General features: G+C 39.5%; 2 protein-coding genes and 1 long non-coding RNA gene across 4 annotated transcripts; 2 read left to right on the forward strand and 1 right to left on the reverse strand.

Annotated features, from left to right (window-relative positions):
- Positions 1-13: 13 nt before the first annotated feature.
- LOC142539043 (uncharacterized) lies at positions 14-27,741 on the forward strand. 2 transcript variants are annotated; one of them, XM_075644341.1, is made up of 7 exons: positions 14-116; positions 669-769; positions 25,087-25,149; positions 26,379-26,441; positions 26,525-26,572; positions 27,372-27,434; positions 27,521-27,741. In XM_075644341.1, the coding sequence occupies exons 3-7, from the start codon at positions 25,096-25,098 to the stop codon at positions 27,569-27,571; spliced, it is 279 nt and encodes a 92-aa protein (XP_075500456.1). In that variant the 5' UTR covers positions 14-116; positions 669-769; positions 25,087-25,095; the 3' UTR covers positions 27,572-27,741. The 2 variants fall into 2 exon arrangements, with proteins under 2 accessions (XP_075500456.1, XP_075500455.1); XM_075644340.1 differs by lacking the exons at positions 14-116; positions 669-769 and adding an exon at positions 24,657-24,757.
- Positions 541-920, reverse strand: LOC142539044 (uncharacterized). The gene is made up of 2 exons (XR_012818789.1): positions 841-920; positions 541-809 (listed from the first exon to the last, which is right to left on the reverse strand). It is a non-coding gene; the product is annotated as an uncharacterized LOC142539044 (long non-coding RNA).
- Positions 13,964-14,422, forward strand: LOC142538526 (uncharacterized). The gene has a single exon (XM_075643840.1). The coding sequence runs from the start codon at positions 13,964-13,966 to the stop codon at positions 14,420-14,422; it is 459 nt and encodes a 152-aa protein (XP_075499955.1).
- Positions 27,742-27,749: the final 8 nt, after the last annotated feature.

The following is a 27,749-nucleotide window of genomic DNA, read 5'->3' on the forward strand; positions in this document are numbered from 1 at the left end:
CAAGTTTTTGTCGTACACGAGACCAAACCATTCCGCTTGGGTTGGGCTATTCACGGACGCCTCTTTCCGCCTAAGCGCTAGGATGTTTTTGCGTTGGTGGCATTTATGGATTTAAGGTATGAACCTTTGTGAAGCATACAATTCTCTCATTTTTCAACAGAACCCCTCAGAGTTGTGATTTTTTCTTAACATGTAATGCATGTCATATGTTTGATGAAATGCGAATTTGGTAAGCTGCAAAATGGTAAAAGAGTTTACCGTATTTGATACTAGAAGTTTAAAACCACCGAAAGAGGTTAATTGCAAGCTTGTTTGCTTATTACTTGTATTTTTCGCAACTCTGCGCTAGCTGATATGAATTGCTCTTTGCTTTTATATAACAAAGTTTTTTTTAGCGACTTGGGATGCTTATGTGTTAACTTAGATGAACTTCAACAACTCTTGAGAAAGTAGAAAATGAGCACTAATTTAAAATATACATCTTTTTGCTTGGATTCATTTTTCATTTGCATGATTGAGCTTTTAATTATTTTTTTGTGATTATGCATTCTGGAGTACTCATGCAGGCATTTTTTGTTCTTGAAATCACTGAAAGGTTCTAGCTTTTGCAACTTTCCATCATTTTCTGATTGAGCTTTGAGGTGTAAGTTTATATTTTTCTTGCTCAGGTTGTGAGAGTGGAAAGCGGATATATAAATGAGATCGTGAACAGGTTAAACAAGACAAAGGTCGAAAGAAAACCTGCTTTGAGTATATTGCTAATCCAGAGGTAAACATTTGTAATTGTCTACCTGTGCAAGAGTGTTTACCTTTTGAGTACCTTATATGCCAGTCGTCTACTCGTTCTGATACAGCTGAGCTGTAGAACTTTTTGTTGTATTATTGAGCGACGAGACTAACAACCGCTGCACCTTGGTTTCTATCAAGTATAAGTTAATATTTAGTTATCTTGTTAATTGACAGTTAGATATTAGTTAGTGATGTAACCCGGGCGAAACGGACGAGTCGGGTTAGAAACTCTGCCGGGTAAACTATCAAGATATTGAAGGAAATAGGAGTTAGACGCTGGACTTGGATTGTAACTTCTCGAGCTCCTTGAAGGATCTGTGAACAAGAAAATAACCACGTGAATGGGCGCCGGAGGGGAGTCCGGCGTGGTCACTCCGATGCTTAAGTCAGCAGGGTACTCAAGCAATAAAACCAATATAGCCAAGTGATGGCTGTGATGATTGGTGTGTAGTAAATGAGAGTATTAAATGTGAATTAATATCTGAAAGATAGTAAATGCAAGTAAAGAACCTGATATTTATAGTAGAGGATACAATGATGACCTCGTTTTTCGTGTGAGAGCATTAATTATAATAGGGTGGCTGATTATACCATATTGTTCTGACATATCAAATCGCACAGTTGTCACATCCAGGCCACTTGATTTATTGGCCACTTGTAATAATGTCAGAGATAAATCGGCTATAAACACTGTTTATCGGCGGCATTAAATACTTCACTCATATCGAAGTGGTCAGGGTGAGGTATTCCTCGGGATTCCTTATAAGAACATAAGTGTATAACTTCTCAGGGATGTTATGTTTCGGGTGCTCTCGTGGCCTGGCCTCTGATTGACCGGCCCTTCCGTGGGTTCTTCCAGCCATCCTCTCGTTATCCCGGGTAATTTCATGACTCGGGTGCCGATCCATCCGATTACTTTATTGGTATGGTCAGAACCTTTTATTCTCCTGACCCGGGCACTAACCATGGATATTATCCATGACCCGGGAAGTCCCAGGGTTTATCTATGACCCGGGATATCTCGGGGCATCATCACTCATTCCTTAATTAGTCGGGCTAGAGTCCACTCGCTGTCCCGATTAGTCTCGTGTGCCCGGTCAGGAAAATTGTTTGCTTACTCGCTTATTATTATTATTATTTTTTTAGGCTGATCGTAGTATATGGACACGTGAATTATAGCTGACACAGGCCGTAGGATTTGTCAGAGACTCTTCTTTTTCCAAGAAAATGAATCATTATGACTCATTGATTCATGGACCTGTCTTTTCGAATATCTTCTCGCCTGTATGAATATCTTTGCACTATTTCCGATGGAGATCTGAGCCGTTGGGTCCATTATGGATTAATGGTGTGGATTGGCTTCACTCTCCTACATATATAACAACCCTTCCTTTGTTCAATGACACCAACACACTTATCTTCTAAAGAATACAATGGCAGGTGCAAGCGGCTCCAAGACTCCTGATATGGCGGAAGATTCATGAAAACAGCCCGGGAGAAACGAAAGCTGGCACTGGAGGATGAAGTCTTCCATAAAATTATCCACTACTGGGAAAAGCTTCAGAGATTGAAGTTTCTCTACGAGACTGGGGAAGCTAATACTCCTAGACTGGTGGTAAAGCTGAAGGAGTATCGGGAACGGCTGCACGTTTCTGAGACAGCTGATCTCTTCAAGGACGATTATGTCTACGAGCTGATGCTCTACAAGGAAAGGAAAATTCTGACGGACATCGTCAAATCCGACAGCTTCTCAAAACGTCTACTGGAAAAGTAAAGGGCTGGATGACCCTGTGGATGATGTTTGTAGAGGAAGCATATTATGATGTAGTCCGCAAGAATTTTTTTTTCTGAATAAAAGTTATTTTTGTTTTATATCTCCGTTACTTTCCCAGCACCCTTTCCGGAATAAAAATGCTTGTCCATTTCTAATTCTGTCGAGAATTTCAGTTTTACCAGATATTGTATTTGTATTAGGAACTGAATAAAATAAATCTCCCTAACTGAGATGCCGGGAGCTGAAATTCCTCGTGCTATAAAATAAGATACCGGGGCCTCAAATTTCCCCGGTTTTTAAGATAAGATGCCGGGACCTCAAACCTCCCGGGCTATAAGATGCCGGGGCCTCAAACCTCCCGGGCTATGATGTAGAATCATAATGACGCATGTATCAATATTAAATTCCTGCCGAAAAACGTTCCATATTTCGAGATGGATAAGAATGATGCTTCGATAACCATGAATGTCCTCTCGTCTACCTGATACTATTTACGAGGTGCATCCATTAAATGTCATGTGCCTATAAATAAGAGGATAGAAATGAAAGGTGAATATCAGTTCAACATGTCTTCAAGTGACTCCACTAATTGCAGCAGCACACACGTCTTAGTAACCAACGCAATGCGTCCTCATCTGGAGGAATTGAAGAAGACGATTGAAGAATTAATCTGGGTGAAGGTCATGTCTACCTGGTACAAGATTCAAGACCTGAATGATACCTACCGGAACGGTTTGGCTCCTACTCGAGCACAAAGAGCAAGAGCAAGGAAGTACACCCGAGAATTTGAAGTGGATAGAGTTACAGATCTGGCTACCGACCAGGTTCTGTTACACATGATGCTGTAGAAAGAATGGCATCAATTGGAAAAGATCTTAACTGCTGAGTCCTTCATCAATCTTCGGATTCATGAATTGACCGACCGGCTAACTGAATGACAAATTTATGTATCTTCAATAATGAATAATGTAACAGTTCGCCAAATCTTTCTTTAATAATAAAAAATTATTAATTATCGTGTCTTATGTTTCTTTATCTCCTGCACACAAATAGGTACAAATAACCAATAAACAATAGTATCCTGGTCTCGAAATCAAATGTCGGGTCTTCGTATCATCCGGGCTTATAAGAATATACCGGGGTCTCACATTATTCGAGCCTGTAGATAGTGCCGGGACCTTGCGTTTCCCGGGCTAATATGCTTCGTTGGTTAGTGTAACCGGGCAATCCATAAAGATTATTATGATGCATGCTTATTTATGTCGACGAACATCGTTTCATATTCCGAGGTTATAACACCTAGATATTCGTGTACGTCTTTTCATCTACTCTGCTCTATTTTCAAGACTCATCCTGACCGTTTATGTATTCATTCAATGGTGGTGATCAACTTTCCTTTTGGGTAAATAGGAAGGCGCTTCGACTGCCTAGGACCTCTTTACCTTCTTCAATATTAAATGTCACCTTCCTATAAATAAGACGATATGGATGAAATGAGTATTAGTTCATCATGTCGAGCTCAAGTGATTCCAGTGCCTGCAGCAGTACAGTCTCTTCCATTGGTGCACATAGCCAAATACCAGCCGAGCTACGTCCTTACGTGGAGAATCTAAAAAGGACTGTCGAAGAGTATATCGAAGTAAAGGTTATGTCCACTTGGTACAAGATCCAAAATATTACCATCGCTTACCAGAATGGCCTGGCTCTTACTCATGCACAGAGAGCAGTGGCGAGGAAATATAGGCGAGAGCTTCAAATAGCTCGAACTGCAAACCTAGCCACCGACCAAGCTCTGTTGCATGCTATGCTGTGGAAGGAGTGGCATCATTTGAACAAGATTTCAACCGCCGAGTCCTTCACCAATCTCTACTTTCAAGAGTTGACTGATTGGATGAATGAATGGCAAGATTATGTATCTTTTAGAATAGCTGTAATACGACGCCGACCATTTCCCTAATGAAAAATTTAACGTATCTTGCTACTTTATATCTTTTGTGAACAAGCCGGCATAGATTAATAATCAATAAACAAGAAAACCATAAGCTATTAATTGATCGCTGGGTCCTCGTACCACCCGCGCTTAAGATAATACGCTGGGGCTTCGTACCATCCGGGCTTAGGATAATATGCCGGGGCTTCGTACCACCCGGGCTTAGGATAATACGCCGGGGCTTCGCACCACCCGGGCTTAGGATAATACGCCGGGGCTTCGCACCACCCGGGCTTAGGATAATACGCCGGGGCTTCGCACCACCCGGGCTTAGGATAATATGCCGGGGCTTCGCACCACCCGGGCTTAGGATAATATGCCGGGGCTTCGTACCACCCGGGCTTAGGATAATACAGGGCATTGCACCACCCGAGCTTAGGATAATATGCTGGGGCTTCGCACCACCCGGGTTTAGGATAATATGACGGGGCTTAGCCTTCCCTGATCATTTAATGCGATGTCAGAACGACGCGTCCCCCTCTAACAAGCTGTCAGGAACTGTCCGTATTCCGAGCAAGTGAATGATTATGGTTCCTCGATTTGTGCACACGTCTTTTCAAATATCCCGCCCAATGATGCCGCTCAATTTCCAAAGCTGATCTGGTCCGTTCGATCTGCTTTAGATCAACGGTATAGATCACCCTCTTCCCCTATATATAGTATATGACTGGTTTTCAAAATTCACTTGCAAATTCCCTTGTAGCGAAGCTCTGCCAAATTCTTCTCTCGAGCTTTTCCGTCACGCGGGTGTTATTCCGGCGATCTTTCCGTTCATCGACAACCGGTCACCATCTCCATTTCTTCCTAGTAAGTCTCCTTTCCTCATTTACCCTTTTCATTATGTCAAACTCCAAATCTTCCACGTCCGAAAAAAATGTCAGGGGCCGATCGGAGGATAACTCCCCGACCCCTTCTGAGACCTCCGTTCGCCTTCCAGTAGGCATTCCCGTTCCCCATTCTCGACCCCTTAAAAAATCCAAAGCTTCTTCTTCTCGGCCTGCTGGTACCCAGGGCAAGGGAAAAGAGAAGGCCACAGGTCCCCCGTGGTTTTTCACTGTGACTTCTACCCTTCGCCCGGGTAGTATAGAGGAGTTGAAATCTTTGGGCTCCATCCCTTCTACTTATGACATCAAAATTCCCGGACCGAACGATCACCCAGATACCCCTCCCCCAGGCTATCATGCTTTCTTTCTTGAGCAACTTGATTCATTATGGGATTGGGTCCCGGCTTGAAGACCCCGTGGACCACATAATAGATGAGTTCACTCACCCCGGGTCGCAGGCTGGTAAAGTATTATCTTACCATTATTTTCCTTTATGTATCCTTCACATGCTTGGTCATCTGACATGCTGTTTTTGTAATGCAGCCGAGGACATGACCAGGGCGAGTTTCCAGGAGGCCGCGGCCAAGAGAAAGGCCGAACAAAAGAAAGCCCGGGCTGAGAAAAAAGCTCGGGAAACTCAAGAGGAGGAAGAACGCCAAGCCCGAGCGTTGGCTGAAGCCCGGGAAACTGAAGGACAGGGGGACGAAACAGAAATAATGGTTCGGGAGGAACCCATTCTTCCCCAGGAAGAATCCACCGTCCCAGCTACCGAAGAGGATCCAGCTCCTCTTAATCAGCGAAAGAGGAAGGCCATCCAGGAGCCGGTGGTGGTAGTAGAGGATGAAGTCGAGGAGGTCGTCCGGTCTCCTCCTATGACAGGTTCTTCTACCGGGCCCTCTGGGGGAAGGCCTTGGGTTATCCCCAACATTTTTGGGGAAGATATCAGCGCGGATCTTCTTAAAATGATCCGGGGCCTTCTTCGTCCTGAAGAGGTGGCACACCTTCAGAGACTCCATCCCAACATGCTTCTGTGCGAAGGAACGTCTCGGGTTTTTTCTGTAAGTTCAGGAAATTGTAACTCCCCCCCTTTTTTCTTTTCTCTCCCCTTCTTTCTCTCTCTTTTTTTTTGTAAGCTTTGTAGCTTTATCCCCAAGTTTCAACAATATTTTACAATATTTTCAGGGCCTGCAGATGCTCGTACATTCTTACGAGTGAGTAGCTAACGTAGCTAAAGGGGTCAATGCTCGGGCTACCTCGGCCCAGGAGACGCATGCTAAACTCCGAGAGGAGGTGGGCCGTTTGAGCGATCTTCACGAGCATGTGTTGGCTCGGGAGAGGGCTGTCTGGGAGCAACAAATGGATCTGATACGGGCGGAGCTGGCAGTGGCCCGAGTAGAGACACAAGCGTTAAGGGAGGAAGCCGAGTCCTCCCGTGCTCGAGCTGATGGTCTCCAGGCTGCCGTATCCTTTCTTAAGACTGCTCAGGAGGAGCAGATGACCAACTTTTTAAAATCTCCTGAGTTTAAGCTGATGTTGGCTAAGAAGGCCTTCCCGTACTTTGAACAGGACTTCAACAAGTGCCTGAAACAATTCGAGGAGGCGGGTTTGGTTCCAGCTGACCGGGAAGATTTTCCAGATTTAGAGAAGGCAGCAGCCTCTCTCCCAGACGAGGAGGAGGAGCAGAACAAGGAGCAGGATCCCAAATAAACCCAGTTTTTTTTTTTACTCCTGGGTTCCGGGCACTTTGTAAATATCTTCTTTGTTAATGAGATCTCTTCATCGCATTTGATAACGGCTTCCCCGATATTCCCCGCATTATCTCAAACTTTGTATTAACTCTGAATTTCATCAATCATTAACCGATAATTTTCTTTTTCCAAAACAAAAACCTGCGGGACCGATACAACATTAATCTTTACTAAGATCGATAGGCGACCAGGGTACGGGTTTCTGGACTTGGCAGATAACCGGGGTACGGGTTCCTGGGCCAGGGTGTAGGTCCCTGGACTCGAAAGTATAACCGGGGTACGGGTCCACCGGGCCAGGGTACGGGTCCCTGGACTTGAAAGTATAACCGGGGTACGGGTCCACCGGGCCAGGGTACGGGTCCCTGGACTTGAAAGTATAACCGGGGTACGGGTCCACCGGGCCGGGGTACGGGTCCCTGGGCTTTGAAATATTTGAACGCTTTCTCGAACAATCTTTTTATTTGATGTAGAAATCAGTAGATACAAGTATTTTCTACACATAATATCTCTTTAAATGAAAAGCATTCCATGGCCTCTTGAGAGTTTGTCCCAGAGAATCTTCAAGATAATAAGCTGCACCAGAACTGACTCTTTGAATTATTTTGAAGGGTCCTTCCCATTTTGCTTCCAATTTCCCTACATCGCCCACCGGTTTCACCTTTTTCATGACCAAATCCCCTATCTGAAAGTTTCGCGCCCGAACATTCTTATTATAGGATTTTATTACCCGGCTACGATAAGCTTCCATTCGAATGCTAGCTTTGTCTCGCCTTTCTTCAACCAGATCAAGTTCAATGGCCCGGGACTGATCATTGTGATTCGGGTAGGATTCTATCCGAATAGAAGATTGCCCGATCTCCACTGGCAGGACTGCTTCTGAACCATAGACAAGGCTATAGGGTGTTTCCCGAGTAGATGATCGAGGAGTAGTTCGGTAAGCCCATAAGACACTTGGCAATTCCTCCACCCAATCTTTTCCTTTCCCATGGAGCCGGGCCTTCAGTGCTTGCACGAGGATCCTGTTAGTTACTTCCGTCTGGCCATTAGCCTGAGGGTAGGCTACTGAGGTGAATGATTAAATAATCTTCATTTCATGACACCAGGAGGTGATCTTTTTTCCCTGAAATTGTCTTCCATTGTCGGAAATTAGTTTCCCAGGGATGTCATATCTGCAAACAATGCTTTTCCAAAGAAATTTCATAACTTCGTCTTCGGTAATCCTGGCTAATGGCTCAGCTTCCACCCACTTGGAGAAATAATCAATAGCCACTAGAAGAAATCTTTTTTATGCCTGGGCCATGGGGAAGAGGCCCACTATATCTAGACCCCATTGATCAAAAGGGCATGAGGCGGAGATTGGTTGCATACTTGCAGTTGGGCGATGGTGAAAATTGGAATGGTGTTGGCAACCCTGGCATTTTTGGACTAGTCTGGCGGCATCTTGATACATCCGGGGCCACCAAAATCCTGCTAATATGGCTTTCCGAGACAGGGCCATCCCTCCCAAGTGTTCTCCACGGCATCCTTCATGAATTTCTCGGAGGATGTACTCTACTTCACTTTCTGAGACACATTTCAATAGAGGACCCAAGTATGATCGCCTGTAAAGAGTGTTGTTCAATAGAGTGAACCTGGGTGCTTGCTTCTTTATCTTTAAAGCCTGAACTCGGTCAATCGGAAGCTTGGCATGGACTATGTATTCAATCAGGGGAGTCATCCATGAAGTTATTTGGGTAGGTGATGCCTCATCAACAGATAGTACCAATCGGGTAAAACATATGATTTCCCGGGTACTTACTTCGGACATAGAAGCGGCTAACTTGGCCAGACTATCAGCTTCCCCATTCTCTTCCCGGGGGATTTGTTCAATGCTCCAGTCGGTAAAAGTGGCAGCTCGGGCTGTTATGAGTTTCAAGTATTTGAGCATTTTTTCATCTTTGGCCTCGTAAGCACCCTTAATTTGTTGTGCCACTAACTGAGAATCAGAGTAAATAATTACTCGGGAGGCTCCAACTTCTTGGGCGACTTGTAATCCTGACAAAACAGCTTCATATTCAGCTTCGTTATTTGTAATCCGGGAATCGATTCTCAGGGCCAATTTTATCTTTTCTCCGAATGGGGCGACTATGACCACTCCAACTCCGCATCCGGATAGATTTGAAGCGCCATCAACGAAGACTCTCCATACTTCCTCCTCTGTCGGTTGGATCATTTCTATCAAGAAGTCTGTCAGAGCCCGAGCTTTGATAGCGGCCCGCGGTTGATACTCATGTCGTATTCCCCCAGCTCTATTGTCCATTTGACCATTCTTCCTGAGACTTCCGAATATGTCATTATTCTTCCGAGTGGAGAATTGGTGAGGACCACTATCGGATGAGACAAAAAGTATGGCCTCAATTTTCAGGCAGTCATTACCAGGGTTAGAGCTATTTTTTCCACTTCACTATACTTCAACTCTGCTCCTCGGAGGGCGTGACTAACATAATACACGGGCCTCTGATCTGTCCCTTCTTTCTTGATGAGAACAGAACTGACAGCATGTTCAGTGGCAGACAAATAAATCCACAGCTTTTCCCCCGACTCCGGCTTTACCAGAATAGGTAACTCGGATAAGTGTTTTTTCAAGTCTTGGAAAGCCTGTTCGCACCCTTCATTCCAACCAAACCTCTGGGCCTTTCTGAGGACTTGAAAAAAAGGATAGCTCCGGTGAGCAGATCGAGAGATGAATCGGGACAAAGCAGCAATCCTCCCGGTTAATTTCTGTACTTCCCGAGTATATTGAGGGGAGGGCATGTCAATCACAGCTTTTATCTTTTTCGGGTTGACTTCAATTCCTCTGTCTGTAACCATGAAACCCAGAAACTTTCCACTCTTGACCCCGAACACACATTTGGCCGGGTTGAGCTTAATCTCATACTTTCCCAACGTGGCAAAAGTCTCTGTCAAATCATCAATAAAACAAGACATTTCTCGAGTCTTAATCAAGATATCATCCACATATACCTCGATATTCCTGCCTATCTGCTTTTGGAAGACTTGACTCATTAGGCGTTGGTATGTGGCCCCGGCATTCTTTAATCCAAATGACATGACCACATAGCAAAATGTGCCCCCAGAAGTGATGAAGCTGGCCTTATCTTGATCTTCTCGGGCCATGGGGATTTGGTGATAACCCTGATATGCATCCATGAAACTTAGTAACTCAAATCCGGAAGTTGAATCCACCAACTGATCGATTCGAGGAAGTGGGTAACAATCCTTCGGGCAAGCTTTGTTCAGATCCCGGAAATCTACACACATCCTCCACTTCCCTGTGGCTTTAGGAACAAGGACCACATTAGAGAGCCATGTGGGAAATTGGACTTCCCTGATATGGCCGGCTCCCAACATTTCCTTCACATGCTCTTCTATGATTTTGTCTTTTTCGGGCCCGAAGTGCCTTTTCTTCTGTTTTATAGGTCGGGATCCAGGGATGATGTTTAATTTGTGCTCGGCTACTTTGGGTGATATTCCCACAAGTTCCTGTTGGGACCATGCAAAAATAGAGATATTAGCTCTTAAACAGGCTAGGAGTTTTACCCGGGTGGAGTCTTCCAGGTCTCGGGCCACTCGAATAATTTTTCCTGGTTTTATTTCGACCACCTCTTGCTCGTCCTCTGCAACAAAATTTACTTCATTCCCTTCTACCTCCTTTGCTCCCTGAGCCACTTTCTTTCCCCTGTCCTCCCTTCTCGTCCTTTTCTGATCTACTCGGATTGTTTCACCATAGCATTTTCGGGAGGAGGGTTGGTCTCCCTTAACCTCTCCCACCTGCCCTCGTATCGGGAACTTGATCTTCTGGTGATAAGTGCAGGCTACAGCTCTAATCTCGTTCATAGCTGGCCTTCCAAGGATTACGTTATACGAAGATGGGGCATCTACTATGGTGAAAACTGTCATAACTGTCTTCCTCAAATCTCCACTTCCAAGTGTTAGGGGTAGAGTGATTTCCCCTTCAGGGTATACAGCATGATCGGCAAAGCCGAACAGAGCAGTCGCAACTACTTCCAGCGGATATTCATGTAAATCCATCTGGACCAGGACTTCCTTGAAAATAACATTAACAGAACTCCCATTATCCACAAAAACGCTCAACACGTCATAATTAGCGACCCGGGCCTGAATGACCAGAGCATCATTATGAGGTAGACTGACTCCTCTGAGGTCTTCCGGACCAAAACTAATAACCGGCTCACTTCGATCCCTCCCATCAACTTCTAAGCACACTCTTCTACCCCTTGCTTTCCTGGCTCGGTTGGAATCACCATCAGTAGATCCTCCCGAAATCATTTTGATCACTCCCCGGATAGGGGGAATGTCTTTTCGTTCCACTTGTTTGCTTTTTTCTTCCCGAGAATTCCCTTATGTTCTCCTGCTTCCACTTGGGATGTCAATCGATCTCCTAGGAACATTCGGTCCAGGTCGTCGCGATACCCAAGGCGGCGACCTGGGCTCCTCCCGAGTAGGGCGAGATTCCGGCTCAGTGTGCTTCTTAAATCCCTTCCTTAGGGATCGGCATTCATTCGTGTTGTGGGAGCACTCTTTATGTAGGGTGCAATATCCGACCTTCTCTGATCGGACCGGCCGGACTGTGAGATTAGGGAGTGGGGCCACATCCGAGCTGCATTCTTGAACCTCCATACCCCGGGCATTTCTCAGGGGAACATGAGAAAGATGCCCGGAACCATTCCTCTTGTTACTTCTTTCCTCAGGCCTGACAGCCCGGTCTCCCCTTGCTCTCTTCAATGCTTCTCTCTTCTGGTGATGGGCTTCTTCCATATTGATGTACTTTTCTGCCCGGGACAAAAGATCTTCGAAATCTCCGGGCAGTTTTTTGGTGAGGGAGCGGAAGAAATCCCCTTCTAGCAATCCTTGCGTGAAAGCAGTATTTTTCGTCTCGGGCGCGCAAGCAGGCACGTCTAAGGCTACTCGGTTGAATCTTTTGATATAAGCTCTTAGAGTTTCCTCCGGGCGCTGCTTTACCTCGAATAGGCTAAAGGCGGTTCTTTTATATTTCTTGTTACTGCTGAACTGATGTAAGAACACCTTCTGCAAATCTTCGAAAGAAAGAATACTCTGAGGAGCTAAACCCTCGAACCACCTTTGAGCCGAGTCAATCAGAGTGGTTAGAAACACTTTGCATTTAATTTTGTCCTCATAACAATGCAACATAGCCATGTTTTCGAAACGAGCGAGGTGCTCTTCGGGGTCAGAACTCCCATCGTAGTCCTTGATTTTTGCCGACTTGAAATGCCCGGGTAATGGTTCCCAAACAATGATGTCAGAAAATGGGCAACCTTTTGCAACTGGAGCGCTGCCTTTAGAACCAACATGCCCCTCTAACACTTTCACTTTTTTCCTCAATTCTTCCAATTCTTCCGCAACAGTGGGAGACTTAGAACCCGCACTTGATTCCCCCTCCTCTTCCCTTCTCTCTTCCCTTCGCGGATGTTCACGTTGTTGCTCGGGATGACTGGCATGGTGAGAAGTGGCCTTCTTTGCCGTGGCCATCTTAACAGCATCAGTTATAATCTTCTGTAACTCCTCGGGGGTTAAATGAATGGTAGGCTGAGGACCATTAGGGGGAGGACCACCAGCACCAGAGATACGAGTGTTGTTTTCTCCCTGAACTCGGGAAGTGTCTTGATTTGCTGTTCTTCTGGTAGGAGCCATATCAACGTCTTAGAACTCAGAATTTCTCACAGACGGCGCCAATGATGTAACCCAGGCGAAACGGACGAGTCGGGTTAGGAACTCTGCCGGGTAAACTATCAAGATATTGAAGGAAATATGAGTTAGACGCTGGACTTGGATTGTAACTTCTCGAGCTCCTTGAAGGATCTGTGAACAAGAAAATAACCACGTGAATGGGCGCCGGAGGGGAGTCCGGCGTGGCCACTCCGATGCTTAAGTCAGCAGGGTACTCAAGCAATAAAACCAATGTAGCCAAGTGATGGCTGTGATGATTGGTGTGTAGTAAATGAGAGTATTAAATGTGAATTAATATCTGAAAGATAGTAAATGCAAGTAAAGAACCTGATATTTATAGTAGAGGATACAATGATGACCTTGTTTTTCGTGTGAGAGCATTAATTATAATAGGGTGGCTGATTATACCCTATTGTTCTGACATGTCAAATCGCACACTTGTCACATCCAGGCCACTTGATTTATTGGCCACTTGTAATAATGTCAAAGATAAATCGGCTATAAACACTGTTTATCGGCGACATTAAATACTTCACTCATATCGAAGTGGTCAGGGTGAGGTATTCCTCGGGATTCCTTATAAGAACATAAGTGTATAACTTCTCAGGGAGGTTATGTTTCGGGTGCTCTCGTGGCCTGGCCTCTGATTGACCGGCCCTTCCGTGGGTTCTTCCAGCCATCCTCTCGTTATCCTGGGTAACTTCATGACTCGGGTGCCAATCCATCCAATTAATTTATTGGTATGGTCAGAACCTTTATTCTCCTGACCCGGGCACTAACCATGGATATTATCCATGACCCGGGAAGTCCCAGGGTTTATCTATGACCCGGGATATCTCGGGGCATCATCAGTTAGCATATTAGTGAACAAGCCATCGTGTATAACAGATAAGACTCTCGCATTTTATTTCGATACACTCAATGAGAATGAATTGAAATGCTCTTCTAATCTTCACCCAATATGGTATCAAAGCTAAACCTTTCGCACAAAGTTTCTCGGTCGACGTCGGCGCTACCATCGGCGCATTGATTTCTGATTACGCTGATTCCCTAATTTTTTTTACTTCGGCAATTTCACGCTGAGTGATCTATGGCTCCTGGAAATCAGTCCGAGTCTTCACGCTCAATTGGTCAGTCCGCCATTGACGATCCCATGAGTCCATACTTCCTGCATCACTCAGATAATCCCGATCTCGTGCTGGTCTCACAATCACTCACGGGAGACAACTATTCATCCTGGAGCAGATCCATGAAAATAGCACTTTCCGTCAAGAACAAGTTCGGTTTTGTCGATGGAACGATTGTCAAACCATCGGAGGCAGATTCAAACCTCCTGAATTTTTGGACTCGAAACAATAACATTGTAATTTCTTGGATCCTGAATTCTGTTTCCAAAGAAATCTCTGCAAGCGTGCTTTTCTCTGAATCTGCAGCTAACATCTGGGCTGATCTCCAAGAACGTTTTCAACAAAGCAACGGTCCCAGAATTTTTCAACTCAGGCGCGACTTGATCAATTTGCGTCAAGAACAACAATCTGCAAGTATCTAATTCACGAAGCTTAAAGCTCTTTGGGAAGAATTGAATAATTTCCGCCCAATGTGTAGCTGTGGTCGATGCATTTGTGAGGGAGTTAAGAAAATGGACGCACACTATCAGATGGACTACATTATGACATTTCTCATGGGCCTCAATGATTCTTTTGCTCAAATCCGAAGTCAAGTTTTGCTACTCGATCCACTTCTCCCTATCAATCGGGTTTTCTCGTTGGTGGTTCAAGAAGAACGTCAAAGAACCATTGGATCACAATTTCCTTCCCAACCCTCTCCAGGACACATGGCATTTGCACTAAAGAATGATCAGTCACAAAGGCAAGCTCATGTACGGGGGCCACCAAGATTTCACAGAGAAAGACCTTTCTGTACTAAGTGTAATGTCAATGGGCATACAGTGGACACTTGTTACAAAATACATGGGTATCCTCCAAGATTTAAGTCTAGAGGAAACCTCATTCCTCTACCAAATATGATCACTGCAAATCAAGTCTCTGGACCATGTGACTCCTCCGATGATACTAAGGACAATGATAGCTCATCTCAGAATCTCTTTAAAAGTTTCAACAACACTCAATTGAACCAGTTAAAGATGTTATTCGATCAACATCTCTCTTCGTTGGACAAGAACAGTGCTCATGCCAATGACTCTTGTCATGCTCATACTACAGGTATTTGTCTATCTACACATACTTCGAATGCATTGTCTTCTTCTTCGTATTGGATAGTTGACTCTGGAGCATCCAGACACTCCAGTGCACATCTGTTTACTTCACTCCAATCGGTTATTGGCTCCACAGTCACTCTGCCTAACCACACAATAATTGAAGTTAAGTTCAGTGGCAACATTACACTTGGTGATTCCTTAATTCTTGAGGATGTTATGTTTATACCGGACTTCAAATTCAACCTCTTATCTATCAGTTCTCTTCTAACTACCACCAAGTCCATGATCAGTTTTTATCATGATTCATTCATCATTCAGGAGGCAACGACTAGGAAGACGATTGGCAAGGGTAAGAAAATAGAAGGACTCTATGTACTGGATACAAGGTCAAGTCTTCAGCAAGCTACAATCAATCATATATCAGTGGAAACATGGCACAGCCGCCTCGGACATCCATCTGTTAGAGTCATGGATACCTTAAAGGATCGCTTACAGTACAGCACACACAGTCTTGATAAGAATAAACCTTGCCTTATTTGTCCGTTAGCTAAATAGAGAAGACTAGCGTTCATAGCTCACAATCACATGTCTGATTCGTCTTTCGATCTCGTGCATTGCGATGTATGGGGACCATACCATGTTTCAACACAAAATAATCAACGGTATTTCTTAACTTTGGTGGATGATTGTACCCGATTTACATGGGTTTTTCTACTACAACACAAATCCGATGCATATAAATTTGTGTCAAAATTTTTCATTATGGTTGAAACTCAGTTCCTTAAGAAGATCAAAGCCTTCCGCACTGATAATGCAAAAGAGCTTGCATTCACAGAATTATTCCTTGAAAAAGGCATTGTACATCAGTTCTCATGTGTGCAAACACCATAACAAAACTCGGTTGTAGAAAGGAAGCATCAGCATCTGCTTAATGTTGCTCGAGCCCTGTTCTTTCAATCCCATGTACCTGATAAACTCTGGGGAGAGTGTATATTGACAGCCACTTACCTGATCAATCGGATCCCTTCTCCCACAAGTCAAAGTAAGTCACCTTATGAACTTTTATACCAGCAATCTTTTGACTATTCGTCATTGCGTAATTTTGGTTGCCTCGCATTTGCTTCCACTCTTGCTGCTCATCGTGACAAACTGTCACCCCGAGCTCGTGCTTGTGTCTTTTTAGGGTTACCCTCCAGGTATTAAAGGGTACAAGCTACTTGATATCAAGAGACAATAAATCTTTGTGTCCAGGGATGTTATATTTCATGAAGACACATTTCCATTTCTGTCAATTACTCCAACAGTCAACATTGATCCATTTCCCAGCATGGTTTTGCCATTACCATTGAACCCACCAAACATTGACACAGCCATCCCAACATCAGTTGAAGTTCCACACGTACCTGATTCCAGCACTTCCAGCACTGATTCTTCTTCACATATTCAACCTCCTGAACAGCCAGTGAGAGTACCTCATCGATCATCATCCCGACATACACAACCTCCATTATACCTCCGTGATTATCATTGCAACTTACTGAAATTAAACACTTATTCACACTCTGACTCCTCATATCCTTTGAGTTCTTATAAATCCTATGACTCGCTATCTCCTCCATATCGCCAGCTGGTGCTAAATGTATCATCCCAGTTTGAACCACAATTTTTTCATCAAGCCGTCAATCTTCCTCAGTGGCAGAAAGCAATGAGGGATGAGCTCGATGCTATGGAAGCTAACCATACATGGTCTATTGTTCCATTACCAACTGGAAAGCATTCCATCGGATGTCGATGGGTTTACAAGATCAAATATTCCTCAAATGGTCTAGTGGAAAGACACAAGACTCAATTGGTAGCCACAGGCTTCACCCAACAGGAAGGAGTAGACTTCTTTGAAACTTTCTCGCTCGTAGCCAAATTAGCAACTGTCAAAGTTTTGTTAGCACTTGCGGCCAGTCAAAATTGGAATCTTGTTCGATTGGACGTGAACAATGCCTTTCTCAATGGTGATCTATCGGAGGAAGTATACATGGATTTACCCCATGGATACACTAAACAAGTTGCACACAGTCCTTCGTCCCCAAAACTTGTGTGCAAACTTCATAAATCAATCTATGGTCTTCGTCAAGCTTCTCGGCAGTGGTATACCAAGTTTTCCCAAGCTTTACTTAACTCCGGATTTGTCCAATCTCAATCGGATCATACGCTGTTTACTAAATGAGCAGGTTCATCCTTCATTGCCTTGCTTGTGTACGTGGATGATATCATCATTGCAGGGCCATCTCCACAACTTTTACAGTCTTTCAAAACATTTCTTCAAGGACAATTTAAGCTCAAAGACTTAGGGCCAGTTAAATACTTTCTTGGTCTTGAAATAGCACGATCACACCACGATATATGTCTTTCACAAAGACAAGACACTCTAAAACTATTAGAGGATACCGGCTTTCTAGCAAGTAAGCCGGATTCAGCCCCAATGGAAACACACATTCATCTAAACACCACTGATGGTGAGCTGCTGGAAGATATATCCCAATATCGCCGTCTCATTGGACGCCTTCTTTATCTCACATTATCACGTCCAGACATTACATTTGCGGTACACAAACTTAGTCAATATGTGTCTAAGCCTCGTACACCTCATCTACGGGCTGTGCAACACATTTTACGCTACCTCAAATCAGCCCCTGGCCAAGGCATCTTTTTCTCCGCCTCTTCATCCACACAACTATGCGCATTCTTCGACGCTGACTGGGCTTCTTGTCCTGATACACGGAAGTCCGTAACAAGCTACTGTGTCTTCCTTGGTGACGCTCTTATCTATTGGAAAGCAAAGAAACAAGCCACCATCTCCAGATCCTCCACCGAAGCCGAATACCGAGCCTTAGCCAGCACCACCAGTGAGATTATTTGGCTCACTCAATTATTACGTGACTTGCAGATATCTTCGCCCTCCCCCGCGACTATGTTCTGCGATAACCGATCAGCAATCCATCTTGCCACTAATCAAGTCTTTCACGAAAGAACCAAACACATCGAAATTGATTGTCACTTTATTCGCGGGAAAGTATTAGATGGTTCCATCAAGCTGCTGCCAATTCGTTCCAACTCACAACTTGCCGACATTGTTTACAAAGCCCCTACCATCTACTACTCTTTCAAATTTATTATCCAAGATGTCTATCAAAAATATTTATAGTACATCTTGAGGGGGGTATATCAAGTATAAGTTAATAGTTAGTTATCTTGTTAATTGAATTGAAATGCTCTTCTAATCTTCACCCAATAGTTTCATTTTACCTCTACTAAGCTTTTGTCCGACGGCCTAGGAAAGTTTAGTTCACAAATTACATTCAATTGTACATCACGCAAAAGTTCTTGCTTGAAATATTAATGGTTAGAGTTAACTTTTTCATGCTATGAGTTCTGTTCTGTCTAAACATGCTGCTGCTGTCATAAAGTATAAAAAAAAGCCCATTTAAGGCTCTGGAAATATTTAATTCTGTTAAGAAGGAAGATATATATAGAAACAATCTGCTGACGTACAAACGCATGGCCGAGAAACTCAAGTAGTAACGGGGAATTTGATGCAATGGAAACTCTTATTGTTGGAACGAAGACGAGCGTATATAATATTTTTTATGTCAAATGTATTATTTCTAACGTATTCTTATTTGACATATAAAGTATTATTTTTTTTTGTAAAAAATATTATTTGTTATGTTAAAAGTATTAGTTTTTATGTCAAAAATATTACATTGTAATATATGCTTATTTGATATAAAAGACATTACTTTTTGGGTCTAAATCATTAGTTTTGTGCTAAAGTATTTTTTTGTCAAAAGCGTTAGTTTTATGAAAAATTATTATTTCTAATATATGCTTATTTGACAAAAATTTTTATTTTTTGAGTCAAAATATTGATTTTTATGCTAAATATATTATTTTTTATGATAAAAAAAAGTTATTTTATAATACATATATGCTTTATTTGACATAAAAAAATATTATTTTTGGGATCAAATATAATAGTTTTATATTAAAAACATTAATTTTATGTCAAACATATTACTTTGTAATTTTCTTTATTTAATGAATTACCGCAAACAAGTAGATGTATTAAAAGGAAATTAACTAGTGAGAATTCAATTGCGTTATTGCACAAAAGGTTGTGTCATATATTTGAAAAGAGAACAAAGAGACTTGTGTCAGACAAAATTTTCGAACTTTTATATTACACATATTTTAATAATTGTGTTAGTTGTATAAAAGAAATACAAACCAACAAAATGAGATTTGAAACCAACAGGAGTTCGAGTGTCTTAGAACTTATACATACTGATATTTTTGGATTCTTAGAATGATCAACACTATTTTATAACGCGCACATACGATTTTTCAGGACATGACTTCTTTGGTCTCGTGCATTAAAAGACACAGTCATTAGATATAGTCAAAAGTTATAAAGCTGAAGTTGAAAATCAACTTGTCTTAAAGAGTAAAAATGTTAGATCTGACTGTGGTGGTGAATATTATGGTAGATATGAAGATTCATGTGAGCAACATCTTGGACCTTAGATTCCTAGAGAAATAAGGTATCGTCCCACAGTACACCATGTCGGGTTCGTCCACTATGAATGATGTTGTTGAAAGACAAAACAGAACGCTTAAGGACATGATAAAGAGTATGTTTAGTCAGTTCTAGATTACCATAATCACTTTAGAAAAGACTGCAACATATATCCTTAACAGAGTTCTAACTAAGGCAGCGACCAAAACCCCTTATGAACTTTGGACAATGCAAAAAAACATAGTCTTAAGCATTTGGACATTTGGAAATGTCCAGCTGAAGCAGGGCCTTACAAGCCTGATGAAAAGAAACAAGATTCAAGGACGGTCAATTGTTATTTTTCTGGATACTCTGAAATATCTACTTGTACAAGTTTTATGATCCCACAAGTAAGTCGATTTTTTAGTTGGAAAATGTCTGGTTCTTTGATGATGTTGAGTTTGTGGGGTAAATACAATTATGGATATTGTCTTTGAAGAGAAATATGTAAATATTCTCATAGGTGTCTTGGGCATTGATCCTGATTGTATTCCTCACCTTGAACAAGACACGATACAAAAAGACAATATTGGAGATCCTCTCATTCCATATGAACAAACTCAAGCACCTCCAGAACCTATGTTATTGAGAGATCCACTAGAGAGCAAATAAATTCAATGACAGATGATCACATTGTATTTCTTCAAGAACATTAGGCAGACTATTAGAATTAAGAAGGATGATCCTGTCAACTTCCATCGGCCATGGAAAGTTCTAACTCCCAAAAATAGAATTATGACATGAATAAGGAAATAAAATACATCAAGGACAATGACGTATAAGATCTTGTCACATTGCCTTAAAACTGCGAAACCTATTTGTTGAAAATATATATTTAAATTAATATGGATTTGAAAGGCAACGTGGAAAGATATAAGTCTCGTCTTATTGTCAAAGACTTTATATAGAGAGAAGACATTGATTATAAATAGACTTTCTCTCCGATTTCTTCGAAAGACTCTTTAAGGATAATAATAGCTTTGGTAGCGCATTTCCACCTTGAGCTGTATCATATTGATGTAAAGACTGCATTTCTAAATGGTGACATTGATTAAATGATTTATATGGTGCAGTCAGAAAATTTTGTATCCAAAGACACAAATAATATGAATTGAAAATTAAATAAATTCATTTATGGATTCAAGCAGACATCTCGACAACCATATTTCAAATTTCATCAAGTGATGATCTCGTTTAGTTTTTCGATGAATTTGGTCGATGGTTGCCATAAGTTCAGTGAGAGTAAACATATTTTTATGGTTTTATATGTTGATGACATCCTACTTGCTAGCAACAATATAGAGTTGTTGCGAGACACCAATTCTAGCTAAGAATTTTGAGATGAAAGATCTTGGTGATGCATCTTTCGTATTGGGTATCCAGATACATCGGTATCACTCTCCGAGATATTTTTGGATTATCTCAAAAAGACTATATCAAAAAAGTTCTTAAGCGATATGAGATGCAAGGTTGTAAACCAACGTGTACCCATATGGCTAAGGGAGAAAAATTTAGTCTCAAATAATGTCCCAAGAATGATTTTGATGAGAATGAAATGCAAAAGATCCCATGCATCTGCAACATGGAGTCTAATGTATGCTCATGTTACATGTCCAAATATTGCATATGTGACATTAATGTTGGGAAGATATCTAAGTAATCCAGGAGTGGAACATCAGAAAGCAGAAAAGAGAGTTTTATGGTACCTACATAATAGAACAAAAGATTACATGCTCATATATTTGAGGTTGGATCAGTTTGAGATTATTGGGTATACTGACTCCGATTTTACTAGATGTCAAGATAGTATGAAATCTATTTCGGGATACATCTATATCTTTGCCGGAGGTGTCATTTCACGGAAGAGTGCTAAATAGTCTTTTATAGCCTCTTCTACCATGACAGCTGAGTTTGTAGTGTTCTATGAAGCATCCAGTCATGGAATATGGATGCAAAATTTTGTCGCAAGAATGCGCATTGTTGATGGCATTGAAAGCAACTAAGAATATATTGTGACGATAAATAATAATTTATTTATTCCAATAACAACAGGAGCTCGACGAAGTCAGAACATATTGACATCAAGTTACTGGTTGTTAAAGAAAGAATTCGGAGTGGCAAGTTTTCTATTGAGCATATCGGCACAAACTCAATGGTTTCAGATCTGCTTACTAAGGGACTGTCATCCAAACAGTTTCATGAGCACACTGTTCTTATGAATGTTATGTCAATTGATAAAATTCAGTTTTAGTAGCAGCTTGTTATTTAAATGCTTTTAGTTGTAGACATTTTCAGTTACAATTATGTAAATTTATTTTCTGCAGATATAAATTTCAAGTTAAATCACACTCTGATTATTTAGAGTTTGGTATCAATAAGGTTTAAGGAAGACCCGTCGGAAATAGACACGTTATGATCACATTGCATCAAATTTTCATACTACACATTCACTTCATAATCAATGGCATTCAGTTGTGTTGACATATATAACAATTTATGGGTCTATTTATCTTTAATGTAGTGAATACTGCTTTGATCATGTGTTGATGTGATTGATGGATCATATTGATTATAGATACATTTAGGAATGACAACATTTTTGAGCTTACAAGATTTGTTGGAATCAGAATTTCGGAGTTTGACAAATTAAGCGTTTGAAGATTACAGAACTGATCAACTCAACTGAACTGAAATGAATTGAATTAAAGTTGTCCGATTGTCAATCGAAGGCAACTAAACTGTGTATTGCAAACTGAACTATTAGTTAAGATTGATCAGTTACACAGTCAGTTCATCGAATCGGATATAGAGTCAATTGATAAATCAGCTTGACACGTCATCAGTTAAAGAGCGTAGCCAACAACTGACAATTTGTACAAGAGCAGACTGCAACTTGTAGTAGGAGCACCGCATATCAGAATACCACGGTGTACGATTGTCAGAAAAATGATGACGTGTCTACTCAGGACAAATCAACAGATATATGACATTTAAACGCATTCAATATTACCGTTGGGAGCAAAGCCTATAAATAGCCGAGAAGATCGGCTGAGAAGAAAAGAGTGACAATTACCAAGTTAGCAAGAACAAGAACAAGAACAAGCAAATCATTCTCAATTACAAAAAGCTCACGCTTTATCAGATATATTCATAGCTTTCAGGCTATATTTCGAGCACTAGCACAAGCACTTATTGTTACTATATTCGATCTTTTTAGATCAGTTGTGCTTAGAAAAATATATCAATTGCGTACTGATAAAATTTTAAAGATACTAACAATTTCAGTTTGTCAGCGTTTAAGTCCAAACTGAAGTGGGTTATTAAAGCTTCTGTAATTAATTAAAGTTTTTTAGTGAAAATCCTATCTTTGAGATAGAAGGGGTGGCGTATGAGCATTTGAAGTCTCCGAACATTCATAAATATTTGTGTTCTTTATTTCTCAAGTATTCAACATGTCTTTCAGTTTATTTTCACACTTTAACGTTAAATGATCGACATGGACAACAATATTATCGAATTCAGTTTATCACTAAACTGATTCACCTACATCGAAAAGATTTGAAAATCGTAAATTGTTTATTCAACTCACCTTCTAAACACTTTCACTCACCCAATCGATCCTAACAAGGTTATTTTCACAAACATAATTAAGGTTACACATATAGATCAAGTGGGAGATTGTCAGATCAATTTTATTTATACGAGCTTATATGTGAATAATTATGTGTTATGCGTTGTTTATGAAGTTAAGCCCAAAGTAAAATGATCAACTAATGTTTCGAGTTATTGGGCTTTAATCTGTCTAGTAGGTTGTAGGCTTTTAATGTGTAGAAACATTAGTATAATTTCTAATTTTATGATGTGATAAATCATAAATATCATAAGATAATAATATACATCATCTATATATGGGTTTTTTCTCTCATTCGTTAAGAAAATAGTTAAAAGAGAAAACCAAATGATTTTCTCAAAGAAAAGAGAGCGTAGATGTGGAAGATGAAGACACGTTCTAAATAATTCAATATTATGGTTTCAGATACGATTCTGCTTAAATTTTCAATCAAATTCTCAATAATTTAACATGATGAGTTTATGGATTTTCCCTAAATATATATATATATCTTGGTTTGAAGGCTAATTGTCACACTATGGTGTCATTTTCACTTCTTCTTAGCCATTGGGCAACGTTCATATAACATAATTGACTTAAAACTTATCCCCATTGATATCATATATTAAAGGAATAAAAAATTTAACAGGTTTCATTAAATTTATCAGAAAAAGGCTATACATTAATTGTCGAGTTGTAAAATGCGGCCATTTCATTATTAATAATATAATTGTGAAATTTATTGCTCAATTAATCTAGTTTTCTGGAAGTTTACAGTGGCGAAAAGGGATTGGACCGATCAAGTTCATTCGTATTGTCGAGTGCGTTGTCACTCTGTTATCTTGAACCCAATTTCACAGATAAATCATTTTCTCTGTGTTTTTTTGTTAAAGCATATTGTCATTTTTTTTTCAGACTGTGCAACGTAAAATAACATATATAAACATGCACTTGGCAAATAGGTGTCGGTGCCATGAAAGATTAATTAGCTTAATTATTTGAAATAGTGACCAAATGATGTTGATGTCTTAACAAGCTTAGCTAATATTAATCTTAATTATACTCCAATAAAGTCCTAAGTCGTCTAATTCATCTTTAGCTAGCAATATTATTTTATACCTATAGACACACACACACATATATATATGATATGCTGTTCACCCACACCGTGCCAACAAATTAGATTTCATGTATTTATTGGATGTGTCGAAGTATATCCAAATTTTACACCCGAATGATATCTCATCGATGAGTACGGAGGTAGACATGATAAATAGACAACGTGTCAAAATTATATATAATAATTTTATATTCTTGAATCACCATGTTACTCAACTTCCCTTATAGCCTTATATGACCGTCTGATATATGTATGTATATATCACTCTTTTTAATTCTATTTGTTTCCATCTCTTTGCTTGTTTTCTCTATTCTCCTCCGCTTCAAGGTAATGGGGATTCTCTGTATATTTTCTTGGAAATTTATTCATTTATTTATTTATTTTTTAATTTTAAATTTGGATTATTTCCATTGTCTGATGTTTCTTTCTACAAAATTGGCCTTTGGCCGTATATTTGCTCCATCCCTCGAACCATTTCCCTGCATCTCCTCTGCTTCAATCTTTATTTCTTTTTATTGGCAAAATTCCACATCTCTCTTCATTCTTATGTTCATATTTATCTCAAAACACAGAACTCGCACTATCTATATATCGATATATATCTATATATATATATGTGTGTGTGTGTGTGTGTATTGATTTGGGTAACGTTACAGGATATTGATATGGCTGGCTACAGTAGAAGCGAAGAGTCAGCAGCTTCTTCCCAAGAACATGAGGTAATATTGTTTCTTGTACGTATATCTCAGGTACTAATATTTTATTTTGGACATGATATTTTTGCCCATATAATTAAAATCAAGTTTATTAAAAATACAATCGAATTACAAGTAATTGTATATATATCTATCGTGTGATGATTATAATATTAATATCTTGATAATGAAATCGTATACCATTCCATATTCAAATATATGTTTTCACATTATATATGTATATATTCATATTAGATTACTGAGATAATTTCTTTCTCCTTTTATATATATATATATATATATATATATATATATATATGAGTAGATTTTTTTGTGAGAGATCTCACAAATCTTTATCACGGGTCAACCCTACCAATATTCAGCATAAAAAATAACACTCTCAGCATGTGAGACCGTTTCACACAAGTTTTTGTCTATATATATATATATATATATATTGCATTTTTAAAAAGAAATAGATGAGCATCATCTCATTGACAAAGACAAAAGTGAGCACGGTTAGTGGAGCATATCAAAACTATATATATAGTTTTTTAAATACTTTATTATATTAATTTTATTTAAAATTTTGACATAATATTAAGGTAATTAATTGGAGAACTTCATTGCAAACCAAAATTCTTACTAAAGAATAGAATTTATTTATAATAAATAGGTATTGTATATAAGTATTTTTATATATACTCATTCATTTCTAACTTTTGTACGCTGAGTTCGAATAATTTTGAGAGGAAAAACCAAAAATTAAAATATCAGATGTATATTTTTAAAAATAGAGATGACACCGCCCAAACCCGTGGTCCAATGTATTTTTGGATAGGATTAAGGTTTAAACCTAATTAACAAGGCTAATTAGCCACTCAATCCTGATTAGAAACTCCATTATAAACTTATAATTGTAGTTAAGGTTGTCTGCACAGTCCCCTAATTGCATGGGATTTGTAAACTTTACTGGTGGTTGGGCTGTCAACTAATCCCATATATATGTCGATATTTCTTTGTGATTGGCTTATTTTTCTCAAAAAAATAATATACGATTCAAAGAGATGACATGAATCGATCTGATCTATACTTATCAGGAAAGTAGTTTTTTTTTTTATATAAAATGTAATATTTTTTCATGAGTTGAATCTGGTCGAAAAATTAATATTACAAAATTAACTTGTGAGATGGTATCACAATCGTTTTTCTCATTTAAAAATTTGGTTTTTATTTTTAAATTTTAATTATAGACTTCTTCAATGGATAAAAAGTATGGAGGCTTGATGCCGAAGAAGAAACCACTAATCTCGAAGGTAATTAGTTTATTTTTAAAATATGTATTAATATTTATGTTTACTATTATAATTTATTGATTACTTAAAATTTATGAATGTAGGACCCTGAACGTGCCTTTTTTGATTCTGCGGATTGGGCTTTATGCAAGGTATCAATTTGGGTCAATTTGCTTTGAATCTCCCAAACTAAAATTAAATCTGCGCTCATTTACTGTCAAAAAAATATACGTTTGCACCCTCTGCACTCATATATATTTTTTTACGTATGAAAATCGATACAAAATATTAAAAATGTGATACTGATATATAATATTTGAGTATTAACTATTTTAGATCTGATACAAAAGATAAAATTTTGATTATTAAGTTGAAACAATTTTATTACTATCAACATTTGTTACACATGTTTGGGTACTAAAAAATCATTATATTAGAATCAGATTTGAAATAATATTTACTAAAATATCATATATTAACATCACATTTTCGATATTTTGTACCGATTTTATACTAAAAGAAAGATGTGTCATCAATGTCAATACTTGATATACATGTTTGAGCACTCAACAATCATATATTAGTATATGATATAAAACAACTGACATTCAAATATCATATGTTAGTATCATATTTTTAATATTTTGTATCGATTTTCATGCGAGAAAAAACATGTGAGTCTAGGGTCGCATAATAATTTTTCGGGATTTGAGAATACAAACACACAATATTTTTGACAACTCAAACTTAAGTTTGATTGTGTGAATTTAAAGCAAATTTACCGTATATCAGTTTCATTAACTGGACAAATAAAATAATCGTATTTTTTACCGATACATTGAATGAATATTTTTTTCAACGGAAAAAACCCAAAAATTAATATATATACATACATATATATATATATATATATATAATTTAAAAAATATATATTTGTTTCCAACTAATCAGCAAGGTGGTGGAGTCAACCAAAAAGCGATAGTGGACATAGAGACATTAAGGCCAAAATTACAGGTAATAATATATATATTTATTTGAATTAATTCATCAAATTTAATTTAATTATAAATTTATTTTTTTTTCTTTTTTTTTTAAAAAAGAGGACGCCTCACCAGCAATTGCCTCCTCGAAGACCTGCCTGTACATCTTAAAGTTGCAGCTGTTATATATATTACTATTTTATTTAAATTTTCTGTGCGGAAAAGACTTGTGTTGGCCAGTGGTCTGTCAGACTGTCACAATTGTTGGGGCTGTTTTGTAATTATTGAAACTTATGAGGATGCATTGACAAATAAATTTTCTTGATTTATCCACAAAATTGAGGGGGTC

Source organism: Primulina tabacum, chromosome 3 (genome assembly GCF_025594145.1).
Source record: "Primulina tabacum isolate GXHZ01 chromosome 3, ASM2559414v2, whole genome shotgun sequence".
NCBI classification, from domain to species: domain Eukaryota; kingdom Viridiplantae; phylum Streptophyta; class Magnoliopsida; order Lamiales; family Gesneriaceae; genus Primulina; species Primulina tabacum.

Excerpts from the sequence above, each read along its gene's own strand:
- LOC142539043 (XM_075644340.1), top strand. The coding sequence starts at position 24,683 with ATGTATATATCACTCTTTTTAATTCTATTTGTTTCCATCTCTTTGCTT. Across the intron at positions 24,758-25,086 it reads CTATTCTCCTCCGCTTCAAG|GATATTGATATGGCTGGCTA; the intron begins GTAATGGGGATT and ends GTAACGTTACAG. Across the intron at positions 27,435-27,520 it reads CATTAAGGCCAAAATTACAG|AGGACGCCTCACCAGCAATT; the intron begins GTAATAATATAT and ends TTTTTAAAAAAG.
- LOC142538526 (XM_075643840.1), top strand. The coding sequence starts at position 13,964 with ATGGCTCCTGGAAATCAGTCCGAGTCTTCACGCTCAATTGGTCAGTCC.